The 23,257-nt window shown below is 52.7% G+C and overlaps 1 protein-coding gene across 1 annotated transcript in view; it reads left to right on the plus strand.

Moving 5' to 3' along the window:
• The window catches only part of SLC6A5 (solute carrier family 6 member 5), a 50,727-nt gene that overhangs the window by 5,990 nt on the left and 21,480 nt on the right, over nt 1-23,257 (plus strand). Inside the window, exons 6-12 of the mRNA XM_036029999.1 lie at nt 1,419-1,557; nt 4,181-4,312; nt 4,657-4,830; nt 11,900-12,041; nt 14,678-14,810; nt 20,175-20,309; nt 22,064-22,167. Of these exons, the coding sequence (XP_035885892.1) occupies nt 1,419-1,557; nt 4,181-4,312; nt 4,657-4,830; nt 11,900-12,041; nt 14,678-14,810; nt 20,175-20,309; nt 22,064-22,167 (959 nt within the window). The remainder of the gene's footprint in view (nt 1-1,418; nt 1,558-4,180; nt 4,313-4,656; nt 4,831-11,899; nt 12,042-14,677; nt 14,811-20,174; nt 20,310-22,063; nt 22,168-23,257) is intronic.

Consider the following 23,257-nt stretch of genomic DNA (forward strand, 5'->3'; position numbering starts at 1 on the left):
GCCCAACGGTGTGACCCCAGGTGGAGGCAGAGTTTTGTTTCACATGTCGTGTTTAACCTCCGCACTGCACTGCGGCAAAAGCAGCTGGAACGCCCACCCTTCTAGCTCTGGAAGAACTGGAGGGCGGGGGTGGGGCTGGAGGTAGTGTGTGTGGGGAGGAGTGCAGGAGGATGCTGAAGATGTTCGGTAGAGATCAAGCCCTTTCTTTGGCTATTTTCAGCTTTGCCCATCTTTCTGTTGCCTTTCTGACACGTACCTCGGCCTTCCTTCTTTCTCCCCAAGACTTCCTCTCCTGACAGCTGCTTTTCTATCCGCCACGGGCTGTGGAACAGTGTGCAATGAACCAGGTTGCTAGAATGGGGGGTTGAAGGTGACTGCGGAGCTGAAAGCTGTGCAGTGACTCGGGTCTCTAGGGGCTCTGTGGGTCCTTAGAAGCTCTGTGGGATGGATGGTGTCCCGAGCATTTTCATAGTTTTATTTGATGTGGCTCCACATCCAGCCTTTTCTGGTTAGTATTGAGGCATTCTAGAACCATATTGCCCCAAGAGAGCATCTTAGTGCAAGCTTGCAGAGGTGAACCCCAAAGGGCCCTACACTGCTGGAGCTGGAATGTGCCTCAGGGGACAGTTATTCTAAGCCTCTCATTTTACAGAGGGGGACACAGAGGCTCCAAGAGAGCAAGTGGTTTGTGGTGATTATCCAGCTGGTTAATAGTAAAATTTAAAGCAGAGTTCAAGGTAGTAGCTGCCATGTCTCTTACCATGTCTACCTTCTCTATTATCCCTCTTGTTCCACCCTCACACCTCCCTCCTGCCCATCTCCCTTACCCCAGTGCTGAAAGTGCCCCTCCCCCAGGCGAGGCAGGGGCTCTGGCTGGCTTCAGGCATTGTGGCTCTCTTTCTGGCCTTAGCACACAGATTCCAGAGGGAGAAAGTGCTGAGGAAGGGGTGCGTTGAGGGGCTTGGGGAGGGAGGGGTTGGTTAGGGACCTGCTTGCTGTGATCTCTAGGCATGATATTGGGGGCCTGCTTGCCTAATGAACTGTTGATTGGGTTTGGGGATCGAGGAACCTGCTTGCAACTAACTGACTGGTTCAAGGTTTGGGGGAAGCTGCTTGCTGGTGTGCCCTGACTGCAGAATTTAGGCAAGAGGGGTGCAGGGGTCTGTTTAAGATGGACCTTGGATCAGAGTTGAGAGCCTGCTTGCTGAAAGACTCTCAGTGCAGAGTGGAGGGGTGAGGGTCCTGCTTGTAGATGCATTCTCTCCTTGGAACTGGGGTTCTGCCTGCGGATGCATCCTCGGTTGAAAAATGGGGGCCTGCTTGCTGGGAAGGACCCTCAGCAGGGAGGAGGGTTGGAATGGGGCCTGCTTGCTGACCAACTGGGGCTGTTATCCCACAATGTGCTTTTCCGCCCCCAGGAGGACGAGCAAGGGGATGAGAATAAGGCCCGAGGGAACTGGTCCAGCAAACTGGACTTCATCCTGTCCATGGTGGGATATGCGGTGGGGCTGGGCAATGTCTGGAGGTTTCCCTACCTGGCCTTCCAGAACGGGGGAGGTATGGCTTTTCCAGTCTTTCCGCCTGTGGTGCTGCAGGGTGGGCCCTTGGAGGTTGGGGGGAGGGACCCAGAGCCTCTAGATGGGCCTGGAGGAGTGACTCAGGACAGCCTCCTCCCTCTCCAACCCCATCCCCTGTGGGCACCAGTGCTAAGCCAGAGGGCAGGAGCTGCCGCAACTGTTTGGCACTAGATCCAGAAGGCTTTTACCTGGACATGGAGTCCAGGGAACAGGAGGGCCCTCATGATCCCCCGCTGGCTCTATGGGGAGGGGGGCCCTGGTCCTGAGTCATGGGCATCGATGCAGGTCAAACTCTAATCTGACAAGTATTCAGGGAGCAGCGTACTTCATGCACCTAAGTGACTTTGCAGCCAGTAGTTTGTGCGGTCCTGGACACTGAATTAAGTATGTGTTAAGATTATAACTTGTAAATCCCAGCCTACACAGAAGACCTGGGAATGGGCACTCTGGGTGGCGCTGAATGCTAGCTGCAGGGGAACCAGGAGGTGTGAGCAGAGGGGGGCTGGGGGCTGTGCTCTCAAAAGCCTCTCAGAAGTGTCCCCACACATGTGTCCTCTGGGGCGTGAGCAGGGTATATTTTGACTAGCAAAATCATTTAGCAAAAGTGGGTTTTGTTTCATTTGCCCTAACTGGGGGGGAAGAAATGCTTTTTGAAGAAAAACCATTTCTGAAATGGTGCGGGACACCAGGTAGCAAGCACTAGCTGCCAGGCCTCTAGGGTCTATTGCACCGCTTCTGTGCCCATGAAGGATGGACTTGACGCAACCAAGTCCTCTTTGCTTGCCCTCTGGACGTTGAGGTGCTGCAGGGTCAGCAGCTGCCCCCGTGTTGGTTGACAAGTCACCCTCTGGGAATAGGAATCTTTGCCTAGAACCCCTACCACAGCTGTTCAACTGGACCAAAGAGATCAGAAATGTGCCCCTTATTCCATCAGGACAGGCAGCTAAAGTTTTGTCCTGGGTTTGTTTGTTTGTTTGTTTGTCTCTTGGGTGGGCTCCAGGCAGAATGTGGTACAGAGGGAGGATGGAAAAGCACTGCACCACAGGACAATTAAAAGGGAAAAAAATGTTAGTGTCCCTTCCTCCCACTTGCAAATTTGGACAAACTGACAAGCACTTATGAGGATCCCAGAGCACTTGCAATCAGGGTGCCCTGGAAACGGAAGGGTGTGCACTGGTCCCCCAAATCTAGGCGCCACAGCTGGGTTTCTGCCTGGTTTCCCACAGGGGGTCCCTGGGCCCGGATGCAGGAAGTGGGTGGAAGGCGCTATAATAAAGCTTTCAGTGGTGGGAACCGGATGGGTACCCAGGATCAGGTGGGGAGGGAGCCCCAGTCAAGTGATTTTGGCGAGTGATGGTGCTGGTGCTTTGCTAGCCCCAATCTGCAAAGTTCGGGGGCAGCATATGCTCCCCAAGGTTCCAGGATCTCCTGATCTCTGGGCCCAGCCAGGCCCTGGCAGGGAGAGTCTGACCCTTCTGCACTGAGGCCCCTGCTGCCCCCCAGGCCCTCAGTGCCCGGGGTGGAGAGCTCTCCTCCTCCTTCCCAGGAGCAGAAGAGGCAGACTGCGCAAACCACATCCTTCTCAAAAACCCTGTCAGGAGAGGACAAAGAAGGCCCCCTAATGTTTCTTCTCAGCAGCCCAGGGCTTCAGCCCAACCTTCCTGGCCTGGAGAGCCTCCAGGAACCCCCTCTGACAAGAAGGTCTTTCCTCCTGCCAGGAAGCTGGGGAAGACCAGCTTTCCTCCTGTTGGGCGCAGTATTCTGGGCTCTGTCATCTCTGGCCCCAGAACCAACCTGACCCCTGCAAGAGCACTTCCTGGTCCAAACCTTTTCAAAGGTTATGGCTATTCCCCAAGCCTCCAAAACCACCTCGCAGAATTCTTTAAGGGAAAGAAACCAGCAATCGAGATTAGATACCCACATAAATATTGTCAAGTGCTCAGTGCCTGGGAAAGTCACCCTGGGAGGAGAGACCAGGGAGACTTCTTGGAGGAGGAGGTATTTGAGTTGACCGTGAAGGATGGAAGGGACTTCTTGGGTGGAGAGGGACGTTGAGAAGTGTGTGATGGCTGTGGTGGTGGGGGAGGAGTAGGTACCTGGCCACCTGCCTGTCAGAGCAGGCCCAGCCCCAGCTGGCAGAAGGTGTGCAGGTAAACACAGGTTATATGGGAAGGGGGCCCTCAAAGTCTAGCTTAGCAGATATTAAGTCCTTGGAGGGTGGGGGTTCCGATGAGATGATGAGGTTTCACCAAATCTGACTCCAGCGATGAGTCAAAGGTGTGGATTTGTGGAATGCTGGAAGGGCTTAATTTGGGGACATCAAAGTACTGCCATGAGAAACAGAAAGGACTCAGACCCAACCAGTACACACAGCCCTAGTGGCTCACCCAGTGGGGAACTAAAAAAAGGAGAGTGTCTGCAGGGGCCCTTGTATGTTTTCAGAGAAGGGCTCTCAAGTGTCCCCGGGTGCCTGCGGTTGAGCTGGACCATCAGAAGCTCCCTGGCAAAGGGGAGGGAGCCCACGCCCCCCACAGAGGGTGCCAGTGGGCCCAAGCCCGGCCTTGGCCTCCCAGGGCTCTCACCTCCCACTCTCTCTTTCCAAGGTGCTTTCCTCATCCCCTACCTGATGATGCTGGCTCTGGCTGGGTTGCCCATCTTCTTCTTGGAGGTGTCACTGGGCCAGTTCGCCAGCCAGGGGCCAGTGTCTGTGTGGAAGGCCATCCCAGCCCTGCAAGGTGAGTCCGCCCTGTGCCTCAGCCTCCTCAGCCCTACCTTGCTCTCTTTGGCACCAACTGGCCCCAGGGAGGGGGCCTGGCTTTTGTGATCAGAAGAACTCACTCCTTCCTTCTTTACTTGATCAACTCCACCTCTGGGGCCCTCTGAAGAATGACCCAAGACCACTTCTGGCATTGTTTCATTCTTGGCAGAAGGCCTCGATGTCCTTGGTAATTGCAGAGGCCACTCCCCCACTGGTGTGTCCATCTGGCAAAGAGAGCCAGGACCTAGGCCCCACTTGCCCGACTGTAAGAGTTCCATGGGACCAGGGATGAGATGAACCCCCGAAATGTTGTTTCCACAGGCTGCGGCATCGCGATGCTGATCATCTCCGTCCTAATAGCCATATACTACAATGTGATTATTTGCTACACACTTTTCTACCTGTTTGCCTCCTTTGTGTCTGTGCTGCCCTGGGGCTCCTGCAACAACCCTTGGAACACGCCAGAATGCAAAGATAAAACCAAACTTTTATTAGGTAAGTTTGGACCTACCTACCTGATGGAAGTACTCATTCGTTCATTCATGCCATAAAGATGAATTGAGCCCATATTATGTCTGCCAGGCCCTATGCTAGGGGCTGGGGCTAGAGATTCTTTAAAAAATACTGAATATACTTAATTCTAATATTGAAGGAGTTCATGGCCCAGAAAATGCTAATACAATTTTTGTTTGCGCAGGAATAGTTGGAGTGGTTGTTAAGAGTACAGATGTGCAGGCCCACCAGAGAGTCTGATTTATTAGATTTGGGGGCAGGGGCAGAAAATTGGCATTTCGGCAAGGTCCCCAGGTGACTCTGGCATGCATGGTGCAGTTCGAAAAGCAATACGGTCCTGGAGTCTAGGAGAGAGATGCCAGTGATCCTGGGGCCACCCCTCACAAAATGCCGCTCAGCGCATGAGGGAGACGTGGGAACAGACACTTCAGCTAAAGACCTCGATGGAAGTGTGCATTGAGTAAGAGTAGAATAGTGGACTCTGTCCACCTGGGGAGACCGGGAGTGTCCTGGGGCTGTTTCAGACCTGAAATCCACTGTGACTTGAGGATGGGGGTGGGGTGGGGTGGGGGGACGCTGTCAGCTTCTTGGGTCAGGAGCAAGAGAGCGAGTGTGAGGAGGCACAGGCAGACTTGCCAGCAAGGCTCTCTGGTCCATAAAGCAACTCAGCCCCTGGGGGTGCATGGGCCTGTGTCAGGTAACCTCTCTGCTCTGAGCCTGAGATTTCCTCGTCTGAAAAACAGAAACCATAACAATATGCTTCATCCTACTGACCTCATGGGATTGCTAGGAGGAGAAAAGAAATGAGAGGATATGAAAACAGCTGGAAAAATATAAAACTCTAAAAACAGAAGGTCCCAATAATATCAGTCACCTCCGAAGGCTCTGGTCACTTTATCGGGCTCCAGAAATAAGCAGCTTCTCCCCCCCCTCCAACTCCATGAACTGTCATTTCCCTTAACCTGCATCTGTGCTGAGGTCAGAATCCTGGGCTCTCTATGTGACTGGCTCTTTTTAGTGCTGGCCCCCAAGTCAGCACTTTTGCACACACAGAACAGGACACTATTTAACCCTTGGAGTGTGCTAAGAGGGAAAGGTGTACCCTTCCCTCCCACAGCCCCAGACAGTTGCACCTACCTGAAGACAGTCACTCACACTGGAGAATTTTTACACACACGGTCACATACATACACACCGTGACCGAGCTCCACCTCAAGAGGCTTGGGATACGACTGAAGAAGAGCTAACCTTGGGACACGTGCCCATTAAAGCCAAACCCTGTGCATCTGGAAGTGCTCAAGAATGGGGGGGGGGTGATGTGCGAGGTTCCCTGGTGTGTGGCTCACTTAGTATGACCAGGAGTAAGTGTCCCTTAGACTCTCTGGGCCTCAGCATGACTTTATCATCTCCCTGCGGACATATTCTTAGTTAGAGCAGGGGTTTCAACCCAAGCTGCTGCACCTTAGAGTCACCTGGAGAACTAATGAATGGAACAGTCACTAGTGTCCATGCCAGACCAATCAATTTGAACGACCTGGGCACGGAGCCTGGGAATCTGTATCATTGAAGCTCCCTGGGTACAGCCAAGGGGAGGGGGCAGTAGCTTTCACTTTGACCGCATCCCAGAGGTCACCTCTGCCCATGTGCTGTCTGAGAGAAGCCCACACGGCAGCTGTTCACCGATTCACAACCCAGAATCAGCTGCCAGAAAGGCCTCCTCCTCATCATGGTTGCCATGTTAGGGCACAGCGCGTTTTCCAGGACGTGGGGTCTGGGATGGAGAAACATCCCAAGGCCATCCCGGAGCCATCTTGTTCTTTCCAGTTGGTGCCTGGGAGGGTCATTGCGTTTCCGGGGAGTGCCTGCTGCAGGGGGGCTGTTGCCTTGACTCAGTCTCTATGGGAGTGTCACAGGAGTGTCACTGGGGGCTTCCCTCAGGGACCGCGTGGGCCACAGTGATCGGTGCCTCGCATGTCCTCCGGGAGGGATGGCAGTTCAGAAGCACCATTCTCCTCCGCTAACAACACCCATTCATATTTGTTCAGCACCTTAACACAAGAATAACAGCTAGCATCACTTACTACACGCCAAGCTCCCTGTTAAACCCTTTTACTCTTGTTACCGATATTAACATGGACAAGAAGCCAACACGTGGCTCTCAACATTATCTCTGCTCTCCAGGTGAAAGGAAACTGGAGCTCAGGCTCACAGAGATAGCTCGGTGGGAGACCTGGGATTCGAACCCGAGTTTGCCTGCCTCCCAAGGCTCTGGTCCTAACTGCCATGCTAACTGCTCCCCGGTCTACAAAGTAGCCTCATAAACGATGTCTCTGGTATTCCTAGTAAGAGCCCTGTGAGTTCCAAGGGGCAGATGACATGGTCACTATTTCACAGGTGACAAAGTGGACGCGAAGGCTCAGAGTGTGGGAGTGCCAGGCTGTACGTCACAAGGTACAGCCAGCACTGGGGTTTGGGTCTCATGGCCCTGACTCTCTGCTCATCCAGGGACCCTGAAGAGTCCTTGGTCCAGCAGGACCTACCCCGCCAGTCCCGGCAGAGTGACGTCAGTGCAGGTGCTCCCTCGCTCTTTGTAGCGGAGGTTCTGTGGGGTAGAAAGGAAGCTTCTCTGAACAGTAGTTCGACTTAGCAACTCCACCTCTGGGGAGTGACCTCAAGGGGGGAACCAGAGACACGGCGACGGGCTATATGTGATTGTTCATTTCCACCACATCTCCAATCCCGGGAAACAGTAGAAACACTTAACCACGTGACAAAAATCCCAGTAAATGCCGAATGATTCCATTGTCACAATAAATCCTAGTGCATCCATATGGTAAAGTTTTCTACAGTCATTAATAGTGAATATTTATAAAATGGGGAAATCCTCGCCATATTATGTTAAACATAAAAACAGGATACAGATTTATAGCATACGTTTACTTTTCTTAACAATATGTGCATGGATAGAAAACGTGTAGGAAGATGTTACACAAAATGTTAACTGGCAGATTTGGGGCCATTCTTTTCTACATGATCTATCAAGGACATATAAAAAGGAATATTTTATAGTAATATATATATATTTTTTTGGTTTTGTTTTAAGTAAGCTGAGCAGGTAGACTGGGCCGGGCTGTGGGTGGGGGTGCCCCTGGGTTTATCGAGTTCCCGGTCTGGTTCACAGTGCCCAGGGAATGTCAAAGGCGGAGTGAAGATGTGACACAGCTGCTAGTGGACTGGCGCAAACCAGAAAATCTAGCGCAAGCTCTGAGCAGGGAGAGACAACGGGCGTTTTCACTCTGATGATTCCCTGGGAGGTGTGGACAGACTGGGCAGATCTTATCTCCTTCTTAATTAGTGCTTAAATTTTTTTTTTGTTTGTTAAAAAGTGAGTCTTCCTGTGCAGTCCCGCCTCCAATCTCTTCTTCCCTATGTTACCTACACAGGAGAGTGTCCCCTCACTGGGGCCAGGCTCTCCCTCACGGAAGCAGTTTTGGTCCTTTGGGGTCCTGGGTGACTTAGCAAAGGTGGTGGTGGTCTGGCTTGCAGAGACACCGTCGGCTTTCTAGCCCCGCTGCTCTGATGGACAAGTCACGGGTCCAGATAATGGGCGTCCCAGGCTCTCTCCCAATGGCCATTCTGAAAGAGAAAATGCGACAACTCCTTCCCCTAGTGCACGGTTTCACAAATAACCTCATAAGGTCGCCTTCTCCCTCACAACCGTATAACCTGCCCTTGAGATAGCAGGCAGCTAGTTCCAGGAGAGGGAATAGATTGCCCGCCATTATGACCTTCAGTGGTAGCATGGAGACGGATGGCCCCAGGGCCCTCTTTGCACTGCTAGGAACACACAGCCCAGGGGCCCCACCTCACCGTCCAGATGACAGATACCCATGCCAGCCCCAGAGAACACACTGTCCCCCCCACTCCCCCCAACCCCGCCCCCCCCACCTGGTCCATGGGTAGAAGCTAAGTCTGCCACACATCTCTGAAGTGTGTTTTGTAAGAAAAACCTCCTTAGGGGGACTCAACCATCCAGGTATCTGTAATGGAGAACGGCTGGCTAATCCATGCCCTGCCAAGTGAGACCAGCGACTGTTCTGTGAAATTAGGAGCTAGCTGGATCATTTAAAATGGGAACCACATAAATACCATTTCTATTTCTGGAATGGCTTAATTTTCATTAGAACTTTAATTAAATGACTCCTTGTCTCCCTAGCCTTTCATGTGCTTTCATTTATTAATAATTGCCCGAGTAAAGAGAATCCCATTCAGACAGCTTCCAATTTAGAATGATCATTATCGCTGTTCTTTGTTCAGGGTTGCTGGGCCGCGGAGCTCTCTGATGACTCGGCCTCAGGCCGACCTGAAGGCGCGGAAGCACGCTTCTGCCACCCGGTGGTGGGAAGGGATATTGCAGGAGGCTGGAGGCAGCAAGGAGCCCTGCTGCAGTGCCGCAGGAGCGCTGTGACCTTGTACTACCGCCGCAGCAGGGATCCAGAGACACAGTCTAGGGAAGCTGTCTGTGCGCTTCCCAGGGGCGATTTTGGAAGCAAGCGATTTTGCATTTGCCCACGTGTTAGCCATCTCTTCGTCTTAGGGGATGGATGTACTTTCAGGCAGGAGAGCAAGAAATAACTAATGTGTTTAGTGACAGAAACGGGATGTGGATGGTGTTTAAGTGTTTTCATTCAGGTGACTGTTGGGGGAAGCAGATGCTTCCTCAGGAAATATTTGATACTTACTAGTTCAGAATCCTCGTTAGACCAAAGGAGAACATAGCAAGTAAGGTGTTTTGAGGATTCTGAAAGCGGTGCTTCTCAACCCCAGGAGATTTTGCAGGAGACGCTTGGCAATGCTTGTAGACATTTCTGGTGGTCCCAGCTGGGGACGGATGCCCCTGGCATCTAGAGGGCAGAGGCCAGGGCTGCTGCTAAACACCCTGCAATGCACAGGGCGGCCCCCTCAGCAGAGCATCATCCCGACCAAAAGGCCAGGATCGCCACTGTTGAAAAACTCCAGCCTAAAGAACTCATCAGAGGGAAGGTATTCTTCTAATTGTTGTTTTAATTTTTATGCAATATTATGAGACATTCTGGGCTGGGGTGTGGGAGGCAGAAGGAATTTATGACTGGCAAGTAGGACTGTGGGAGGTGATGTTGAGGACTAGAGGTGCTCACCCCATGAAGTGATGTAACAGTGATGATTGAGTTTTGGGTAGAGTTTATGGAGTCCAACTGTGTGCTGGGTATCGCATGGAACTTTTTCACTCATGATCTCACTTTGGCTCTTGCACGGATACAACTATCGTCCAAACATGGGGGCTTGGAGGGGTCGAGGAGCTCCTCTGAAACCTTGGCTGCAGTGGAACCCCTGCACCCACAGTCGTGTCCACTTTGCCATTCCACAGAGGGTGTAAACTGGGAGTCCCTGCACCCCGTTGGGGCTGCATGTGCTTTTCTGGTGGTCCACAGTACCAAGAGCAACTTGACCTCATTTCCAACCTCTGAAAATGGGTTTTCTGCACTTTTGGCTAGGACACCTGTACAAGCACGGCACTGATGGTTGGAGTGCCCTTGGTTTTCAGGGGGCCAGCTCTCCTTGTTACCCTGCTTTCCATGCCCTCCCCCTTTGTGTCACCAGCTGGCATCTGAAGGTGTCAAGTTCATGATCTCTGACCTCTACCCCAGAGCAGAATGTTAAGGAGCATGGCCCCCAAAGGGAGAGTGCCTGCACCCTGGTTTCTCTATATGACCTTGGCCCAGAGGAGTGTCTTATGTGTAACACAGAGACAACATAACAGCACCACCTTGCAGGGCTGATGGGAGGCTTCAGTTCGCTCACATACATAAAGCACTCAAAACTGTGCATGGTGAGCGCCATGTAAGTGTTAGTGTCATTGTCATGGTCACTCTTTGCTCCTCTCTGAGATAGTGTCCTGTGGGATTAGTCCTGGGGGACTATCTACTTAAAATAGCTGTCAAGTGATCAGTATTTATAAAGTTGTCAGAGACGCCTTTTAATATGGTCAGAAAGACTTTGGCCTCTTCCTATTTAAAATCATGTAAATAATATGTATCTTTCTGGTTTGATGAGGATTTCACAAGAAAATGATTGTTAAAGTGTCCAGTACGCTGCCTGATGCACTGAGACTCATGAGATCAGCCTCCTCTCCCCATCCCAGCCTGGGTCAGACACTCTCTATTGACGTTTTGGACTGGATAATTCCCTGTTGTGGGGTCTGTCTTGCGCATTGCAGGATATTAGGCAGCATCCCTGGCATTTACCCACCAGATGCCAGTAGCTCCCTGTCTTCCAGATGTGACAACTAAACATGTCTCCAGACATTGCCAAGCCTCCCTGGGGAACACACTCATCCCCAGTTGAGACCCCCCGGTTAGGTCCTGCTGCAGGCTCACAGGCGCACCACCCAGTTGCTGCCTCTGCTGACCCACGTGGGGGCATAGAAAACCATGTCACCCACATCTTAGGGTGTTTCCTATGTGTCAGTCCTCCTGCCAGCGGAGAGTTCAAGGTGATCTCACAAGAGAGCCTGCCATGGCAGTAGCTCTTCAGGAGGTTTGCTTATGTCGGATTACATTTGTCTCACGAATCTCTTCCTTTCAGTGGTGTCCACAGAGCTGGGTTTGAATCCTGATTCTCTTCCTCATTAGCTGTATGATTTCAGGAGAGCCTTGTCCCTCATGTTAAAAACAGAGGTAGAAGGACCCCGCCTAGGTTGTCCTGAGCATTACATGAGATAATGCGTGCAAAGTATCAAGTGCTCAGCTCAGTGCCTACCGCAGAGAGAGCACTCTGCGGGTGAGAGCCACTGTCACCAGGACAAGTCACTGCCGTGGAGCTGTGTGCCAGATACAACGCAATTCTGTGCTTCATCTCCACCTAGCCTGGCTCGGTGCAAACTTCCCCCAAGTTACTCTTCAGTATTTGGCCCAAATCCTTTTGGCTTTTGTTTTTAAGTTGCTGCTAAGACACACGTGTATATATTCTGTGTGGATGTCACTGTGTTTCCATTCTGTCCTCCCCTAAACAGATTCCTGTGTCATCAGCGATCATCCCAAAATACAGATCAAGAACTCGACCTTCTGCATGAGCGCCTACCCCAACCTGACACTGGTCAACTTCACCAGCCAGGCCAACAAGACGTTTGTCAGTGGGAGTGAGGAGTATTTCAAGTACGATGGCCTTTTTATTACTTTCTAGGAGAAATCCGGTGAATTAATCAGTGCTCCACCTGCAGACCTGAGGTGTGGGTGGCCCCACGGGGCGGGTAGCTTCCCTCTGCACCCTCCCTACCAGTTCACGCCTCAGTGAGGAAGGTGTTTTCCCTGGTTTGGCTCTGAGAGCAGATGGCTGTGCTCTGGGCCTGGAGGTGGGCGGTGGCTGAATGCTGGTGGGGGCAGAATTGCTGCTGCTCTCGTTCCTGACGTTGATGCCCAAATCATTGCAAAACCTTCCTGTGATGTGATCTAAGCAGATCTTCAGTTGACTAAGTTTTTTTTTGTGCCTTCTGCATTTGAAAAGGAAACAGGCAAAAAAAGTCATAAATCAAGTCATAGTCAAGGATTGAAAGAACTAAATCACTTTTTAGAAAAACAGTCTCACCTTGGTTTTGTACTTTCTATGTCTGCATTGCCAGACACTGAGGACTGACGCTCAGGGATGCTAGAAAGTCCTCAGCCACCACAGGACGATTTAGTAAAGTTTATGGAGCTTTTTCTTAAAGCAGGTCATTGCAGGCAGAGTTCCACAGCAGGCAAATAATGTTCTCTAGTTAGGCCTTGAGTTGGGGGTTGTTGTAAGCCAGTGTGCTCAGGGATTTGGCAGGGACGCGTGCCTGCTTGTCAGGCAAGTGAGCGGAGTACAAGTGCACCGGGTGATAGAGAGGGGTAGGGACTGGGGCACACGGGCGAGGTATCGTCCCCGTGCCAGGGATGCTGCCACCGCCCGGCCCCACACCCTTGTCTGGGGGTGGGGTGCAGGCAGTGCAGCCAGAGCCTCCCTGTTGCAGGGACGTCAGAGATAGAATCTGACATTTCCTGTGTCTCCCACTTTAAATGTTAGCAAACCGATTCAAACAAAACACTGGCACATAAAATGCATACATCCATGGGCCCTGGTTTGTGACCCTTACGTAGATAATAAAAAGTGGTCACTAAGAACCTTACCAGTTGCCCAATCGCCATCGATTTCAATGCCAGATCTCTCCCCTGTGCAGATGAGAGGGTGCGTGGTTGTCCCCTGCAGAACAGATGGGGGGCTTAGGCTGAATGAGGAGCCGATCCCCTTCGGGGATGATGTCGGAGCAGGGAGGTGTGCGTGGACTCACCCTGAGCACTGAGAAACCGAGTGCGACGTGGTGGTTATGCAAAGTCTGACCACGTAACCCGCGTGGTTAGGTATATTGTGAAGTTTGTGAGGTTTGTGAATCAGCTTTTGGTGGTCTTCACCAATCCTCGGGGACCAGTCTCGGTTTCCAAGAGGAAGTGTTATTAGGAGTTTCTTGGGGCCCGTCCAAGAGCCCTGATAAAAGAGTGGAGTGTTTGAGGTGGCCGAGGTGCTGTGGGATTGTTGGTTAAATGGTTTACCCACCGAGGGGTGGAGACCTGGGGTAGGTCCTCTTCACGTTCGGGGAAGGTCTGGGAGCCAGTTCCCTTCTACTCTTGATCAAGTCTACTCAGCTCTTGAGCCCAGGTTGCCTCTGGGGTTGAGACCAAAGCAGGCTCTCTCACTGCAGAGCATGGCCATTCCTGTTCCAAAGAATGCGGCTGCAGCCTGCAGGACAGCCTCTCAGGTTGTCGCTCGCCAGCTGGCTGCGGGGGGTGGGGCAGGGGCACTGCTGCCTCCAGGTTCCTCGGCGGGTCAGAAAGTTCCGGGCTGTCCTTTCTGCAGTCTGGCAGAGACTGGGCTCTGGCCGGGCCTTTGCTCAGGTCGCAGAAAACCACCAACCAGCAGACACAGGCCTTTCATCCAGGATGGGATGGTCCAGTCCTATCAGAACTCACTGTGCCTGTCACTGCCTCCTATCCCCCGGAGTGAGGCTGCTCGCCCACCTTCCGGCCAGGCCACAAGGTGCTGCCGGGGGTGTGGGGGTCTCCAGGCAGGTCAGGATTTCTTCCCCTTTCATATGGGTCATCAGCTGCGGATACCAATACCCGGCAGCCCCCTCTGTTTGGGGCTGATATCTGCCTTTGAATACGGTCCTTGAATAAGGTCCAACCAGCCTGCTGTCATGTTTAGCCGATCTCAGCCTTGGGACATGCCCCATGCAACCTGAACTGAAAGGCAGAGCAACATTTTTAGTCATTTAGCACAACGAACCTGTACTTATTTTTTAAATGTAAAATTATGCAAATACTATTGAGATACATCCTCATAAAAGAGTGGGACAATAGAAAAAACACACACAAATCATCCTTCACAGTTTAGAGTTTCTGTCAGTGATGTGACCTTCCTTAAGACATCAGCCTTGGTAATGCCTGTCGGGGGGCTGTACTGGGATCCCCCGATGCTGTGGGATTCATTGCACTTCTCCTGGGGCATCTCCTGATGGTGGTGGAGCTGACGTAGTCTTGTGTGGAGCCTGTCTGGGGCCATGGGAGGCCTCCCAGCAGATGCTGAAGAGCACGGACAGTCCAGCCGGCCTCTCTGCAGACAGCTGTGGGCAGGAGCCTGTGTCAGAGAATCACTCACAACCTGATCTTATCAGGCCCCTGATGGGGAGGGTGGGGGGTGCTGGACTGTGTCCAAGGCTGCTGGCTCTGCTAGGGGATTGAAGCCCTCCTCCCTCCTTTCTCCTTCCCACTCTTAGGTACTTCGTGCTGAAGATCTCTGCAGGGATCGAATATCCCGGGGAGATCAGGTGGCCACTAGCCTTCTGTCTCTTCCTGGCCTGGGTAATCGTGTATGCGTCTCTGGCAAAAGGAATCAAGACTTCAGGAAAAGTAAGAATTTGTATTTGCCTAAGAGAAAGCTCTGGGGCACCCAGGGGTGACTGTGCCCGGGGCAGGTTGAAGAGCTCTCCGGAAAGGGCGTCAGGACATGCAGGCGCAATTCTGATTCTGGCGCTGAGTCGCGGTGGGCCCGGGCGAGTGACTGTCTGCCTGCCAGTGAAAACGGGGTAATGACACCTTCCTTTCAGGGCCGTTGTGAGGACTGAATGAGGCAAACGTACCCAGAGCTCCTGATGTACGGTGGGGTGCGGCCATTAGTTTCCTTCCTTTCCTATCGGGGGCTGCCACTTCATTCAGCAGATGGGACCTCCCTGATATGATTCGGCCACTCTCCCCGAACTCTAGAACTAGCGCTCCAGGCCTTTTGCCTCTTGGTCTGGCTGCTGGGTCAGTTATGGCTGCTGCCAAGATGCCAGGAGAAGATCAAAATTGTGAAGCGATCCCTTCCTCTCAAGCATCCACCACGTTCTCAGCCTTTTGTGCCCTTGTTCCAACCCCCAGCCCAACTCTCCTCCACCCTGTGCCCCTGGCACCGATGAGTGGCCATCCTGCCAGTGGGATCTTGGCGAGGGTTGATGGGCAATGGCTGGGCTGGCGCTTGGAGATGTGGGAAGTCCCACCCCAAGCTCAGTTCCGAGGCAGGCCGGCCGGCCAGCAGTCCAGGAAACCCAGGACACAGGAGTGCTGCCGCAGGGCTCCCATCGTTTGTATTAGTCTGTGCCGGTTTAGGCTGAGGATGGCATCACAGCCGCTTCTTTCCTTTGATTTAGAATTTAGCCCTTGGTGCTAGATTGTATGGGCTTTCTGGAACGGGACTTTCCGAGCAGCCCTGAGCAGGGGTTTCTTTCCGATCTGCTACCTTGTCTCCGCTTCATTGGGAAAGGTTGCCAAGTAGGGATCGATGATCGATTCTTTTCTAAATGAAGAATAGCAGCAGAAATAATGACACAGCCCTGAAGTGTGCAGACATTAATCAAGGGGCATTGCTGGGAAGCCTGGGTGAATGCGTGGCTGAAGCTTCTTATTATAATGGCTCCTTTGTGACTGAAATTCCACGAACACCTTCATTTCTAAGCAGCAGGGATGTCCTCCCGCTCCTCCTGCAGTGAGACAAGCTCCGTTCCTCTTGCTCAGGGGCCCTAGGAGACAAGATTGGCTCCTGGCTTCCGCCAAGGCCTCACTCTTCCTTTTGAGCAGCCAGAATTCCAGAGGCAGGGGCGAGCAGCAGGCAGCCTGAAGGTCAAATGCAGCCCATCGGACCCAGGGGCTGCTCTGCCTGAGACTTGTGGCAAAAACGCAAAGCTAACCTAATTAGCTAGCGCAGGCTGGTGGGGCCTTACCTTACCACCTGTTCAGGGCTCCCGCTGTGAGGAAAATGCAGCCAAGTGTCAGGCCAGCAGGCTCCCATCAACCAGTCATGGTCACTCCTGCCAAGTGTAATTCATTACTGTTCAAGTTTAATTCCTCTGACAGTACATTCTGAAACAGGTGCACCCGGAAGCTCCCCTGGCCCAGGGGGACTAGCTGGCATACAGCCTCCGTGCACACCTGGCTCACCTGTAGGCATCTCCAGGATGTATGAGTCAAACGTGGGCCCTTTCCCTTCAGCAAGATCACTATCTGCAAAGTAAGTGCAGCGTCCCACACGCCAGGGCCCCCCTGGGTGAGGCACACAAGTGCGCAGGGTGTGAAATTTAAGGTGGCACTCACTCTCAGCTTCTTGTGCATGCTGCTTGGACCCTGGGAACGGGTGCCTTCTTAAATTTTGAACTCTATGTGCCTCACTTGCCTTTCCTAAACCCTGGCCTTGCCTCCTACATTTCTGATCACATGGCTCACTGAGGGCCATTGCAGGGCTTTCTGGAACGGGAACCTTGGATCCGACAAGGGTGGATCTTGGCTGCAGCTGGGAGACCTTGAGTGAGATATTAAACCCCTTGCAAGACACAACCTGAGACTCGCTTTCCTCCTGTACAAAATGTGACTGCTAATAGCTGGTCCAGAGGGGGGGCTCCAGAAATGGTCATACTTGAACAGCTTCAATAGTCAAATGGGAAGAGTTGTCTCAGCCAGTTCGACTGGTGCCGGTCTGCGGTTTTCTTCCTGCTACTCTGCTGTCCGGGTCCTGTTCCCTCTTTCTACCCTCACTTCCTACCAGCCGATGGTGGTCAGGAGGTAAAAATACTTTCCTCAAGTGTTACCCTGTCCCTGCTGCCTTGGCCCAGTGGGGACAGTCAGACTGGCCAGGGCCATGCCCCGCCCTCGTAGCCATCGCCTTTCCCCAGCCCCATCTGGCAGCTGGGAGGACACCCCAGGCCTTCCTGGGGTGGGCAGTTCTCTCCTGAGATGTCAGATGCCTTTAGTTCCCTCCTGTCTATGTAGAAGGGCTTCCTGAAGAGGAAGGAGGGAAGCAGGTTTGGCAGGAATAGGCGGCTCCCTGACAGCGCCCAGCAATCCCAGTGCTTGAGGCAAGGAGGGAGGGGAGACTGCTGTGGGGGAGGGGCTGGGAAGAGACCCCCGGTCAGTAGAGATGGGAGGTAGCAGTGCAGGGAAAACAGACACCCGCCCATCCCTGTTCTGTAGCCCGAAGGAAAGAATTGGACTTTGAGCAGTAACTGGGTTTAGAGGGAAAAACAACGCCTCATTTCACCTTCGCCTGCAGCCTGCCCCATTTCAGCTAATGGCAATAGCACCCTTTCGGTTGCCGAGGCCAGAAAATGTGGGGTCATCCTTGCTTCCACCCTCCTTGCCCTTCATTCCACATAATCCATCAGGAAATTCTGCAAAACACATCCAGTGTCCGACCATCTCTTCTAGCTCCTGTGAGACACCCTGGTTGACACCCACACCCTCCTTGCCTGGATGGCAGCATGCCCCCCAGTAGCTGCCCCTGCTTCTGCCCTTGCACCCTGCAGTAGCTTCACAGCAGAGCAACTGGGTGGAGGTTAAAATTTTAGATCATGTCACTCTGCCCACATGCCTGCGGCGGCTCCCACTCCCCACCGAGTAGAGGCCCCACGAGGCTCCACGGCACCCATGCCTCCCTCACCCCCACCTCTCCGACCTCCCCTCCTGCCTGTGCTCTGCTCCTTGCTGTTCCTGGAGGTCAGGCACAGCCCCTTTTTAGGGCCCTACTCCAGCTGTTCCCTCCATCTTGGATGTCCCCCCCAATTCCAGCTGGCTCACTCTCACTTCCTGCAAGTCCTGGCTAGCTTTGCAATGAGGCCTTCCCTGCCCACCCCATTTCAGTACCGCCCTCTTTCCAGAGTCCTTCCTGCAGGTCCTGCCCCTTTTTCCTCTGCTCTCCTCCCCCCCCCCCCCCCACCCCAGGGCACACAGCACCTTCTAATATGCCACAAATGATATTGTGGTTGCTACTGGTTGCCTGTCTCCCTAGCTAGAATGTAAGCTATTTGAGGGCAGGGGTCTTTGTCCTGTTTACTGACGTACCCCACATGCTTCATGATATGATCCCAAAGTTGTATCTTAATCTCAACTCTAACCAACTCCCAACCCATTTCCTGCAAGTCCCCAAATCGGCCCTTGTGCCCTGAATCCCAGTGTCTGCCAGTCACTGGAGCCCCCTTGCCAGGCCCTGGAGTTGGAGCCCTAGAGTTGCAGCCCTAGTGCGTGGTGAGGCCTGTCTCCCCACCAGGGGGCAGGTGTCCCAGGATGGACGCCGGCAAGGGGTAAGGGTGGACTGAGCCAACAGTGCTCACGCAGCTGGCTGTCGGAGCCCACTGCAGGGATCAGAGAGGGCTTGATGGGCTGGGATGGGAGCTTAACCTCACCCTTCCCAGTGTTTTCTAATGCACTTTCGGATGCCATTGGCCTGTGAGCTGAAGGTTGTCGGTGTTACTGAGACTGGGGAGACCTAGGCAAGACCAGAGCAGCGCTTCTATTTCCGGTGCCCCCAGGCCTGAACACTTTGAGTGGATGGTCCCACTGTATTCTTCCAACAGCCCCATTGAGGAATATGCTGTTGTTATCACCACTTTGCAGGTGTGGGAACTAAGACTCAGGGAGGTTAAGTCATTTCTCAACGCAGCCCAGCTCGGAAGTGAGGGAGCTGGGGTTTGAACTTAGGCCTGGGGGACTGTAGAGCCTGAACTCTCACAGCCCGCTCTTCTCTCCGTCTACCAAGTCCTTTCTTCATCCCCAGGTCTGACTGAGATACAAGGAAGGAAAGCACCTTTCATCCATCACCATCCTCAGCCAATCACAGTCCCCCAGTTCTGCTGATATTTCTTCCCAAATGTTTCTTGATTGTGGTCCCTCCCTCTGGTCCAGAGTCCGGGAGCTTCCTCTGGCCGGCACTCACAGCCTCCTATGATGTGGTCTCCTCCCATGTTCCTGGTGTCCACCACCCCCCCCCCGCCCTCACCGCCATCGCTTTTAGCCTTAACTTTATTCATCCTGATAGTGACCGGAGCTCTGCCCTCACCTGCCTGCTTGCCCACTGTCTTCCTCCACCCTCCCACTGTGCCTCGCCTCATCGGCCTCTCAGAGCCAGCTCACAGGTCATCTCCCAGACTCTTTCAGTCAACTCCCAGGTGGAACCCAGGGCCCTCCCCTGGACGTCGCAGTGTCCCATGTGTGTCCTTCAGCCCGTGATTCGAACACCGCCTCTGCGTCTCAGTCCAGGTCACGAGTCCCATCATCTGTGTGCGGTAATGGCCGGCACAGGGCCCAGTTCATAGGAGGCCCTCGGTCAATGCTTGTCGAGCTTAGCTGTAGTTAGTGATGGTCTATTACAAATCAGACGGTACGCTGGGGGTTCCTTTGATCCTCACAGGTGCACATTTTTAAGAAAGGTGCCCTTACCCATTTACAGAGGCAGAAACGGAGATTCAGGAAGCTTAATAGCTTGTCCCAGTTCTCACAGCTACTCAGTGCCAGAGATGCAGTTTCACTGAACCTCAATGTGTCTGATTCTCAGGGCAGGGTCTTCTCACCTCACCAGGCTGCCTCCCTTAGGGTGTCCATTTAAACACGGATGGACTGCTTAAGCTAAAAGGATGGATCTCTAATGGCGGGACTTGGGGCCCCTGGCAGAGGGTGGGGGAGGAGTCAGCATCCCAGTGCGGGGAGATCTCCCCCAGCCATCCGCACTGTGGGCTGACTCACCCTGCAGCCTCAGGCGTCCTCCTACAGACTTCATTTTAGTTCCCTCTGAGTCACCTTTGGTCCCAGTGCCTTCCCGGAGTCCCCAGCGCCCGCAGAGCTCGCAGAAAACTCCCCGATGCCCTCGGCTCTGGGCCCCCCACATCCAGGCGGCAGAGCCGGCTCGGCCTCCGTGGAAGCCCCTTGGGACCCGCCCGCAGGTGTGCTCAGTCTGTCGGTTGGCCCTTCCAGGTGGTGTACTTCACGGCCACGTTCCCGTACGTCGTGCTCGTGATCCTCCTCATCCGCGGGGTCACCCTGCCCGGGGCCGGCGCTGGCATTTGGTACTTCATCACGCCCAAGTGGGAGAAGCTCACGGATGCCACGGTGGGCTTCTGGTTTCATTTATGACTCGCTGAGGGGGTGGGGGGCCCGCACATGGGAACCCTCCCGCGCTGGGCCGCTGGCTGTGCGGCAGGCTGGGTCAGGCCCCTCCCACAGGGCACCTCACGGTTCCCGGTGACAAGGCCCGGACAGTCCTGGAGCCGTCCGCGCTCCGGAACCCTGTAATGAGAAGTGGGCAACTGGGGGTTTTCGGACTCCTGGAATAGTTGTCCTACATCTTGGGTAGCAGCAGAGGCCGGAATGAAGAATTAAATCCCCTTAATAGCCTTGGGCCACCTCGCGCCGCTTTCCTGTTACTAATTATAGGGCGTTGGGAGTGGACTGTTGCTGGCTGGAAGATAACAGCACACTTAGCCAGACCCTAGGCGTGTCTGTTTAAAGGGCTCAGATGCATCTGAGAACTTCTGGCACACCGACACGGGGCCAGCACACGCTTGCACTTTCTCCATGCGTGCTCTGCACGGGTATGCCTTACTCTGAAATCCCTAGTCCCCAAACCTCCATCCAAATGAGGGGGTGAGTTTGTTGAAGAAGAAGTGAGTTTCCTCGCCTTAAAGAAATATATACTTTTCCAGAATATGTTAAGAACACATAGCTAGCCTTGAGTGTGCACATAACAGAAAACGCCCAGATAAGGGCAACTTAAGATAAAAGTGTGTTTCACTTGCGTGCACTAAAGCAGCCCCATGGTAGACAGTCGGGCACTGGCTGGGTAGCTCCAGGGAGTCATCAGAGACCCAGGCTCCTGTCTTTCTGCCCTAATATCCTCAGTGTGAATAGCTTCCACATGGCTGCCAGAGCTCCAGCCATCATATCAGTATTCCAGGTAGCACAAAGGGGTGAGAAAAGGGGTAGAGATAGGCACCCTCACTCGCTTTAAAAGTGCAGAAATCTCAGAAGTCCCACATCATACATCATTTTCACATCATTGGCCAGAAACTAAATAGTATGATTATCCTCCCTTAACTTCATACCCCTTGATGCAGAGAGGGGGTCCTTTAGCCAGATGAATGACTAAAGGAGTACAGATGCTGGGGTAGGCCTGGGCTTTGCCAGCATGCACTTGAACTTTCTCTGCGTATTTTAAGCACAATTTAAAAACCAGATTTAATATATAAAAACAATGGGAAGTCTATCACACAAATGATATAAATCCCTGGCTCAAACTCTTGAGTGGCCTTCTGCAATTTTATGAGCACAATTAAGAAAAATCACCTAGGGAACTGAGAGGCGATGTCAGCCAAGTTCAAGAGGCATGTGGCTCCATAAAGCCCGCCCTGCTGTGGACAGAGGTGGCTTTACTCAAATGGGGGCTGTAGAATTTCAGAATTTTAATAGCAGTTGTTGTAAACTATAGGATGTTGATTTTAAAAGGTTTATATAATGTACCCACAAATGTATCTTGCTGCTGCAAATTGGTTTTTGAGAGTGCTTGCAGCCACAGAAAGGGATCTCCCCTCTGTATAGCTCCCCATGGTAGGAAAGAGAAGATGAAATATGTACGTGGCTTATTGAGTTCCTCTTCTCTGATTTGAATGTAGTCGAAATCTCCCAGGTAATTCACTGCCTCTTTGGCTCCCAGCACAAATGAGGTTTCACATTTATGCTGGTGCCAAACCATCCAGTCCCCGACTGCCTTCGCCTGGGGAGATGACGTGGCCTTGGTCACGGCAGACTCCCCTTGCGTGGCCAGCCTCTTCCAGCGACCTTGACTCTTCTTCCCTTTTGCCTACCAGGTGTGGAAAGATGCCGCCACTCAGATTTTCTTCTCTTTATCTGCCGCGTGGGGGGGCCTGATCACTCTCTCTTCCTACAACAAGTTCCACAACAACTGCTACAGGTATGCGGTGGCTGTTCCAATCCCAGAGGCGGCTGGCGAGTGGGAATAAAGCCTGGGGACAGAGAAATGGACTGAGGCCACATGCTCACACTCTACCTGAAGTAGAGCCAGAGAGGTGCCTCTGGCACAGGTGACCCCCACTAAGGACTAGCTGCTGGCTTCTGGTGGCCTGCACCCCAATTTGTACTGCAGAATCTGTCACATGGGATGGAACTGAGTCCCTGGTGGTGCTGAGCAGCTAGCTGGCTGGGCCCTAGGGTAGTCATTTTGTAAGCCGTCTAGTCCATGGCATAGTCGTATGGTAGCCACTGTTTGAAGTAAGGTCATTTAGTCACTCAACAAATATTTTTCTAGAGATCGCTATAAAAAAGCACCTTGGTAATGGATGTGTTAATTAACTTGATGGTAGGGATCTTGTCACAATGTGTACATATATTGAGTCATCACATTGGCCCTCACTGGTGTGGCTCAGTTGGTTGGAGCATCACCCTGCAGAACAAAAGGCCGCTGGTTCGATTCTCAGTCAGGGAACATGCCTGGGTTGCAGGTTCAGTCCCTGGTCTGTGCGCATATGAGAGGCAAGTGATCAATGTTTCTCTAGCACATCAATGTTTCTCTCCCTCCTTTCCCCTCTCTCTAAAATAAGCAAATAAAATAAAATAAAAATAAAACATCACATTGTACACTTTAAATATAACATAATTTTATTTGTCAGTTATACTCAATAAAGCTGCAAAAATGCAAAAGTTTGAAGCCCCCTCCCAGATCTATTAATCGGAAGCCTGGAGGTGGGGCAGGCCCAGGAACCTACGTGTCCAGACAAGGTCCTCAGGGGATTCTGATGACACTGACGTCTGGATGTGTAATGTTAGGAGGGGCTCTGGAACCCCACAGACCTGCCAGAGCCTGATCACTTCCTGCAAGAGACTCTATCTGGAAGTTAAATATGTCTATGATAAGCACTAGTAAAATAAGGCCCATTGTCTCAGGAAGCTGATAAAAAGGAAGGGAGTGAGGAAGGAAAGAAGGAAGGAAGGATGGAAGGAAAGAAAGGAGGGCAGAATTGAGGGAGGGAGGAAAGAAGGAGGGA

Source organism: Phyllostomus discolor, chromosome 6 (genome assembly GCF_004126475.2).
Source record: "Phyllostomus discolor isolate MPI-MPIP mPhyDis1 chromosome 6, mPhyDis1.pri.v3, whole genome shotgun sequence".
Taxonomy (NCBI): Eukaryota; Metazoa; Chordata; class Mammalia; order Chiroptera; family Phyllostomidae; genus Phyllostomus; species Phyllostomus discolor.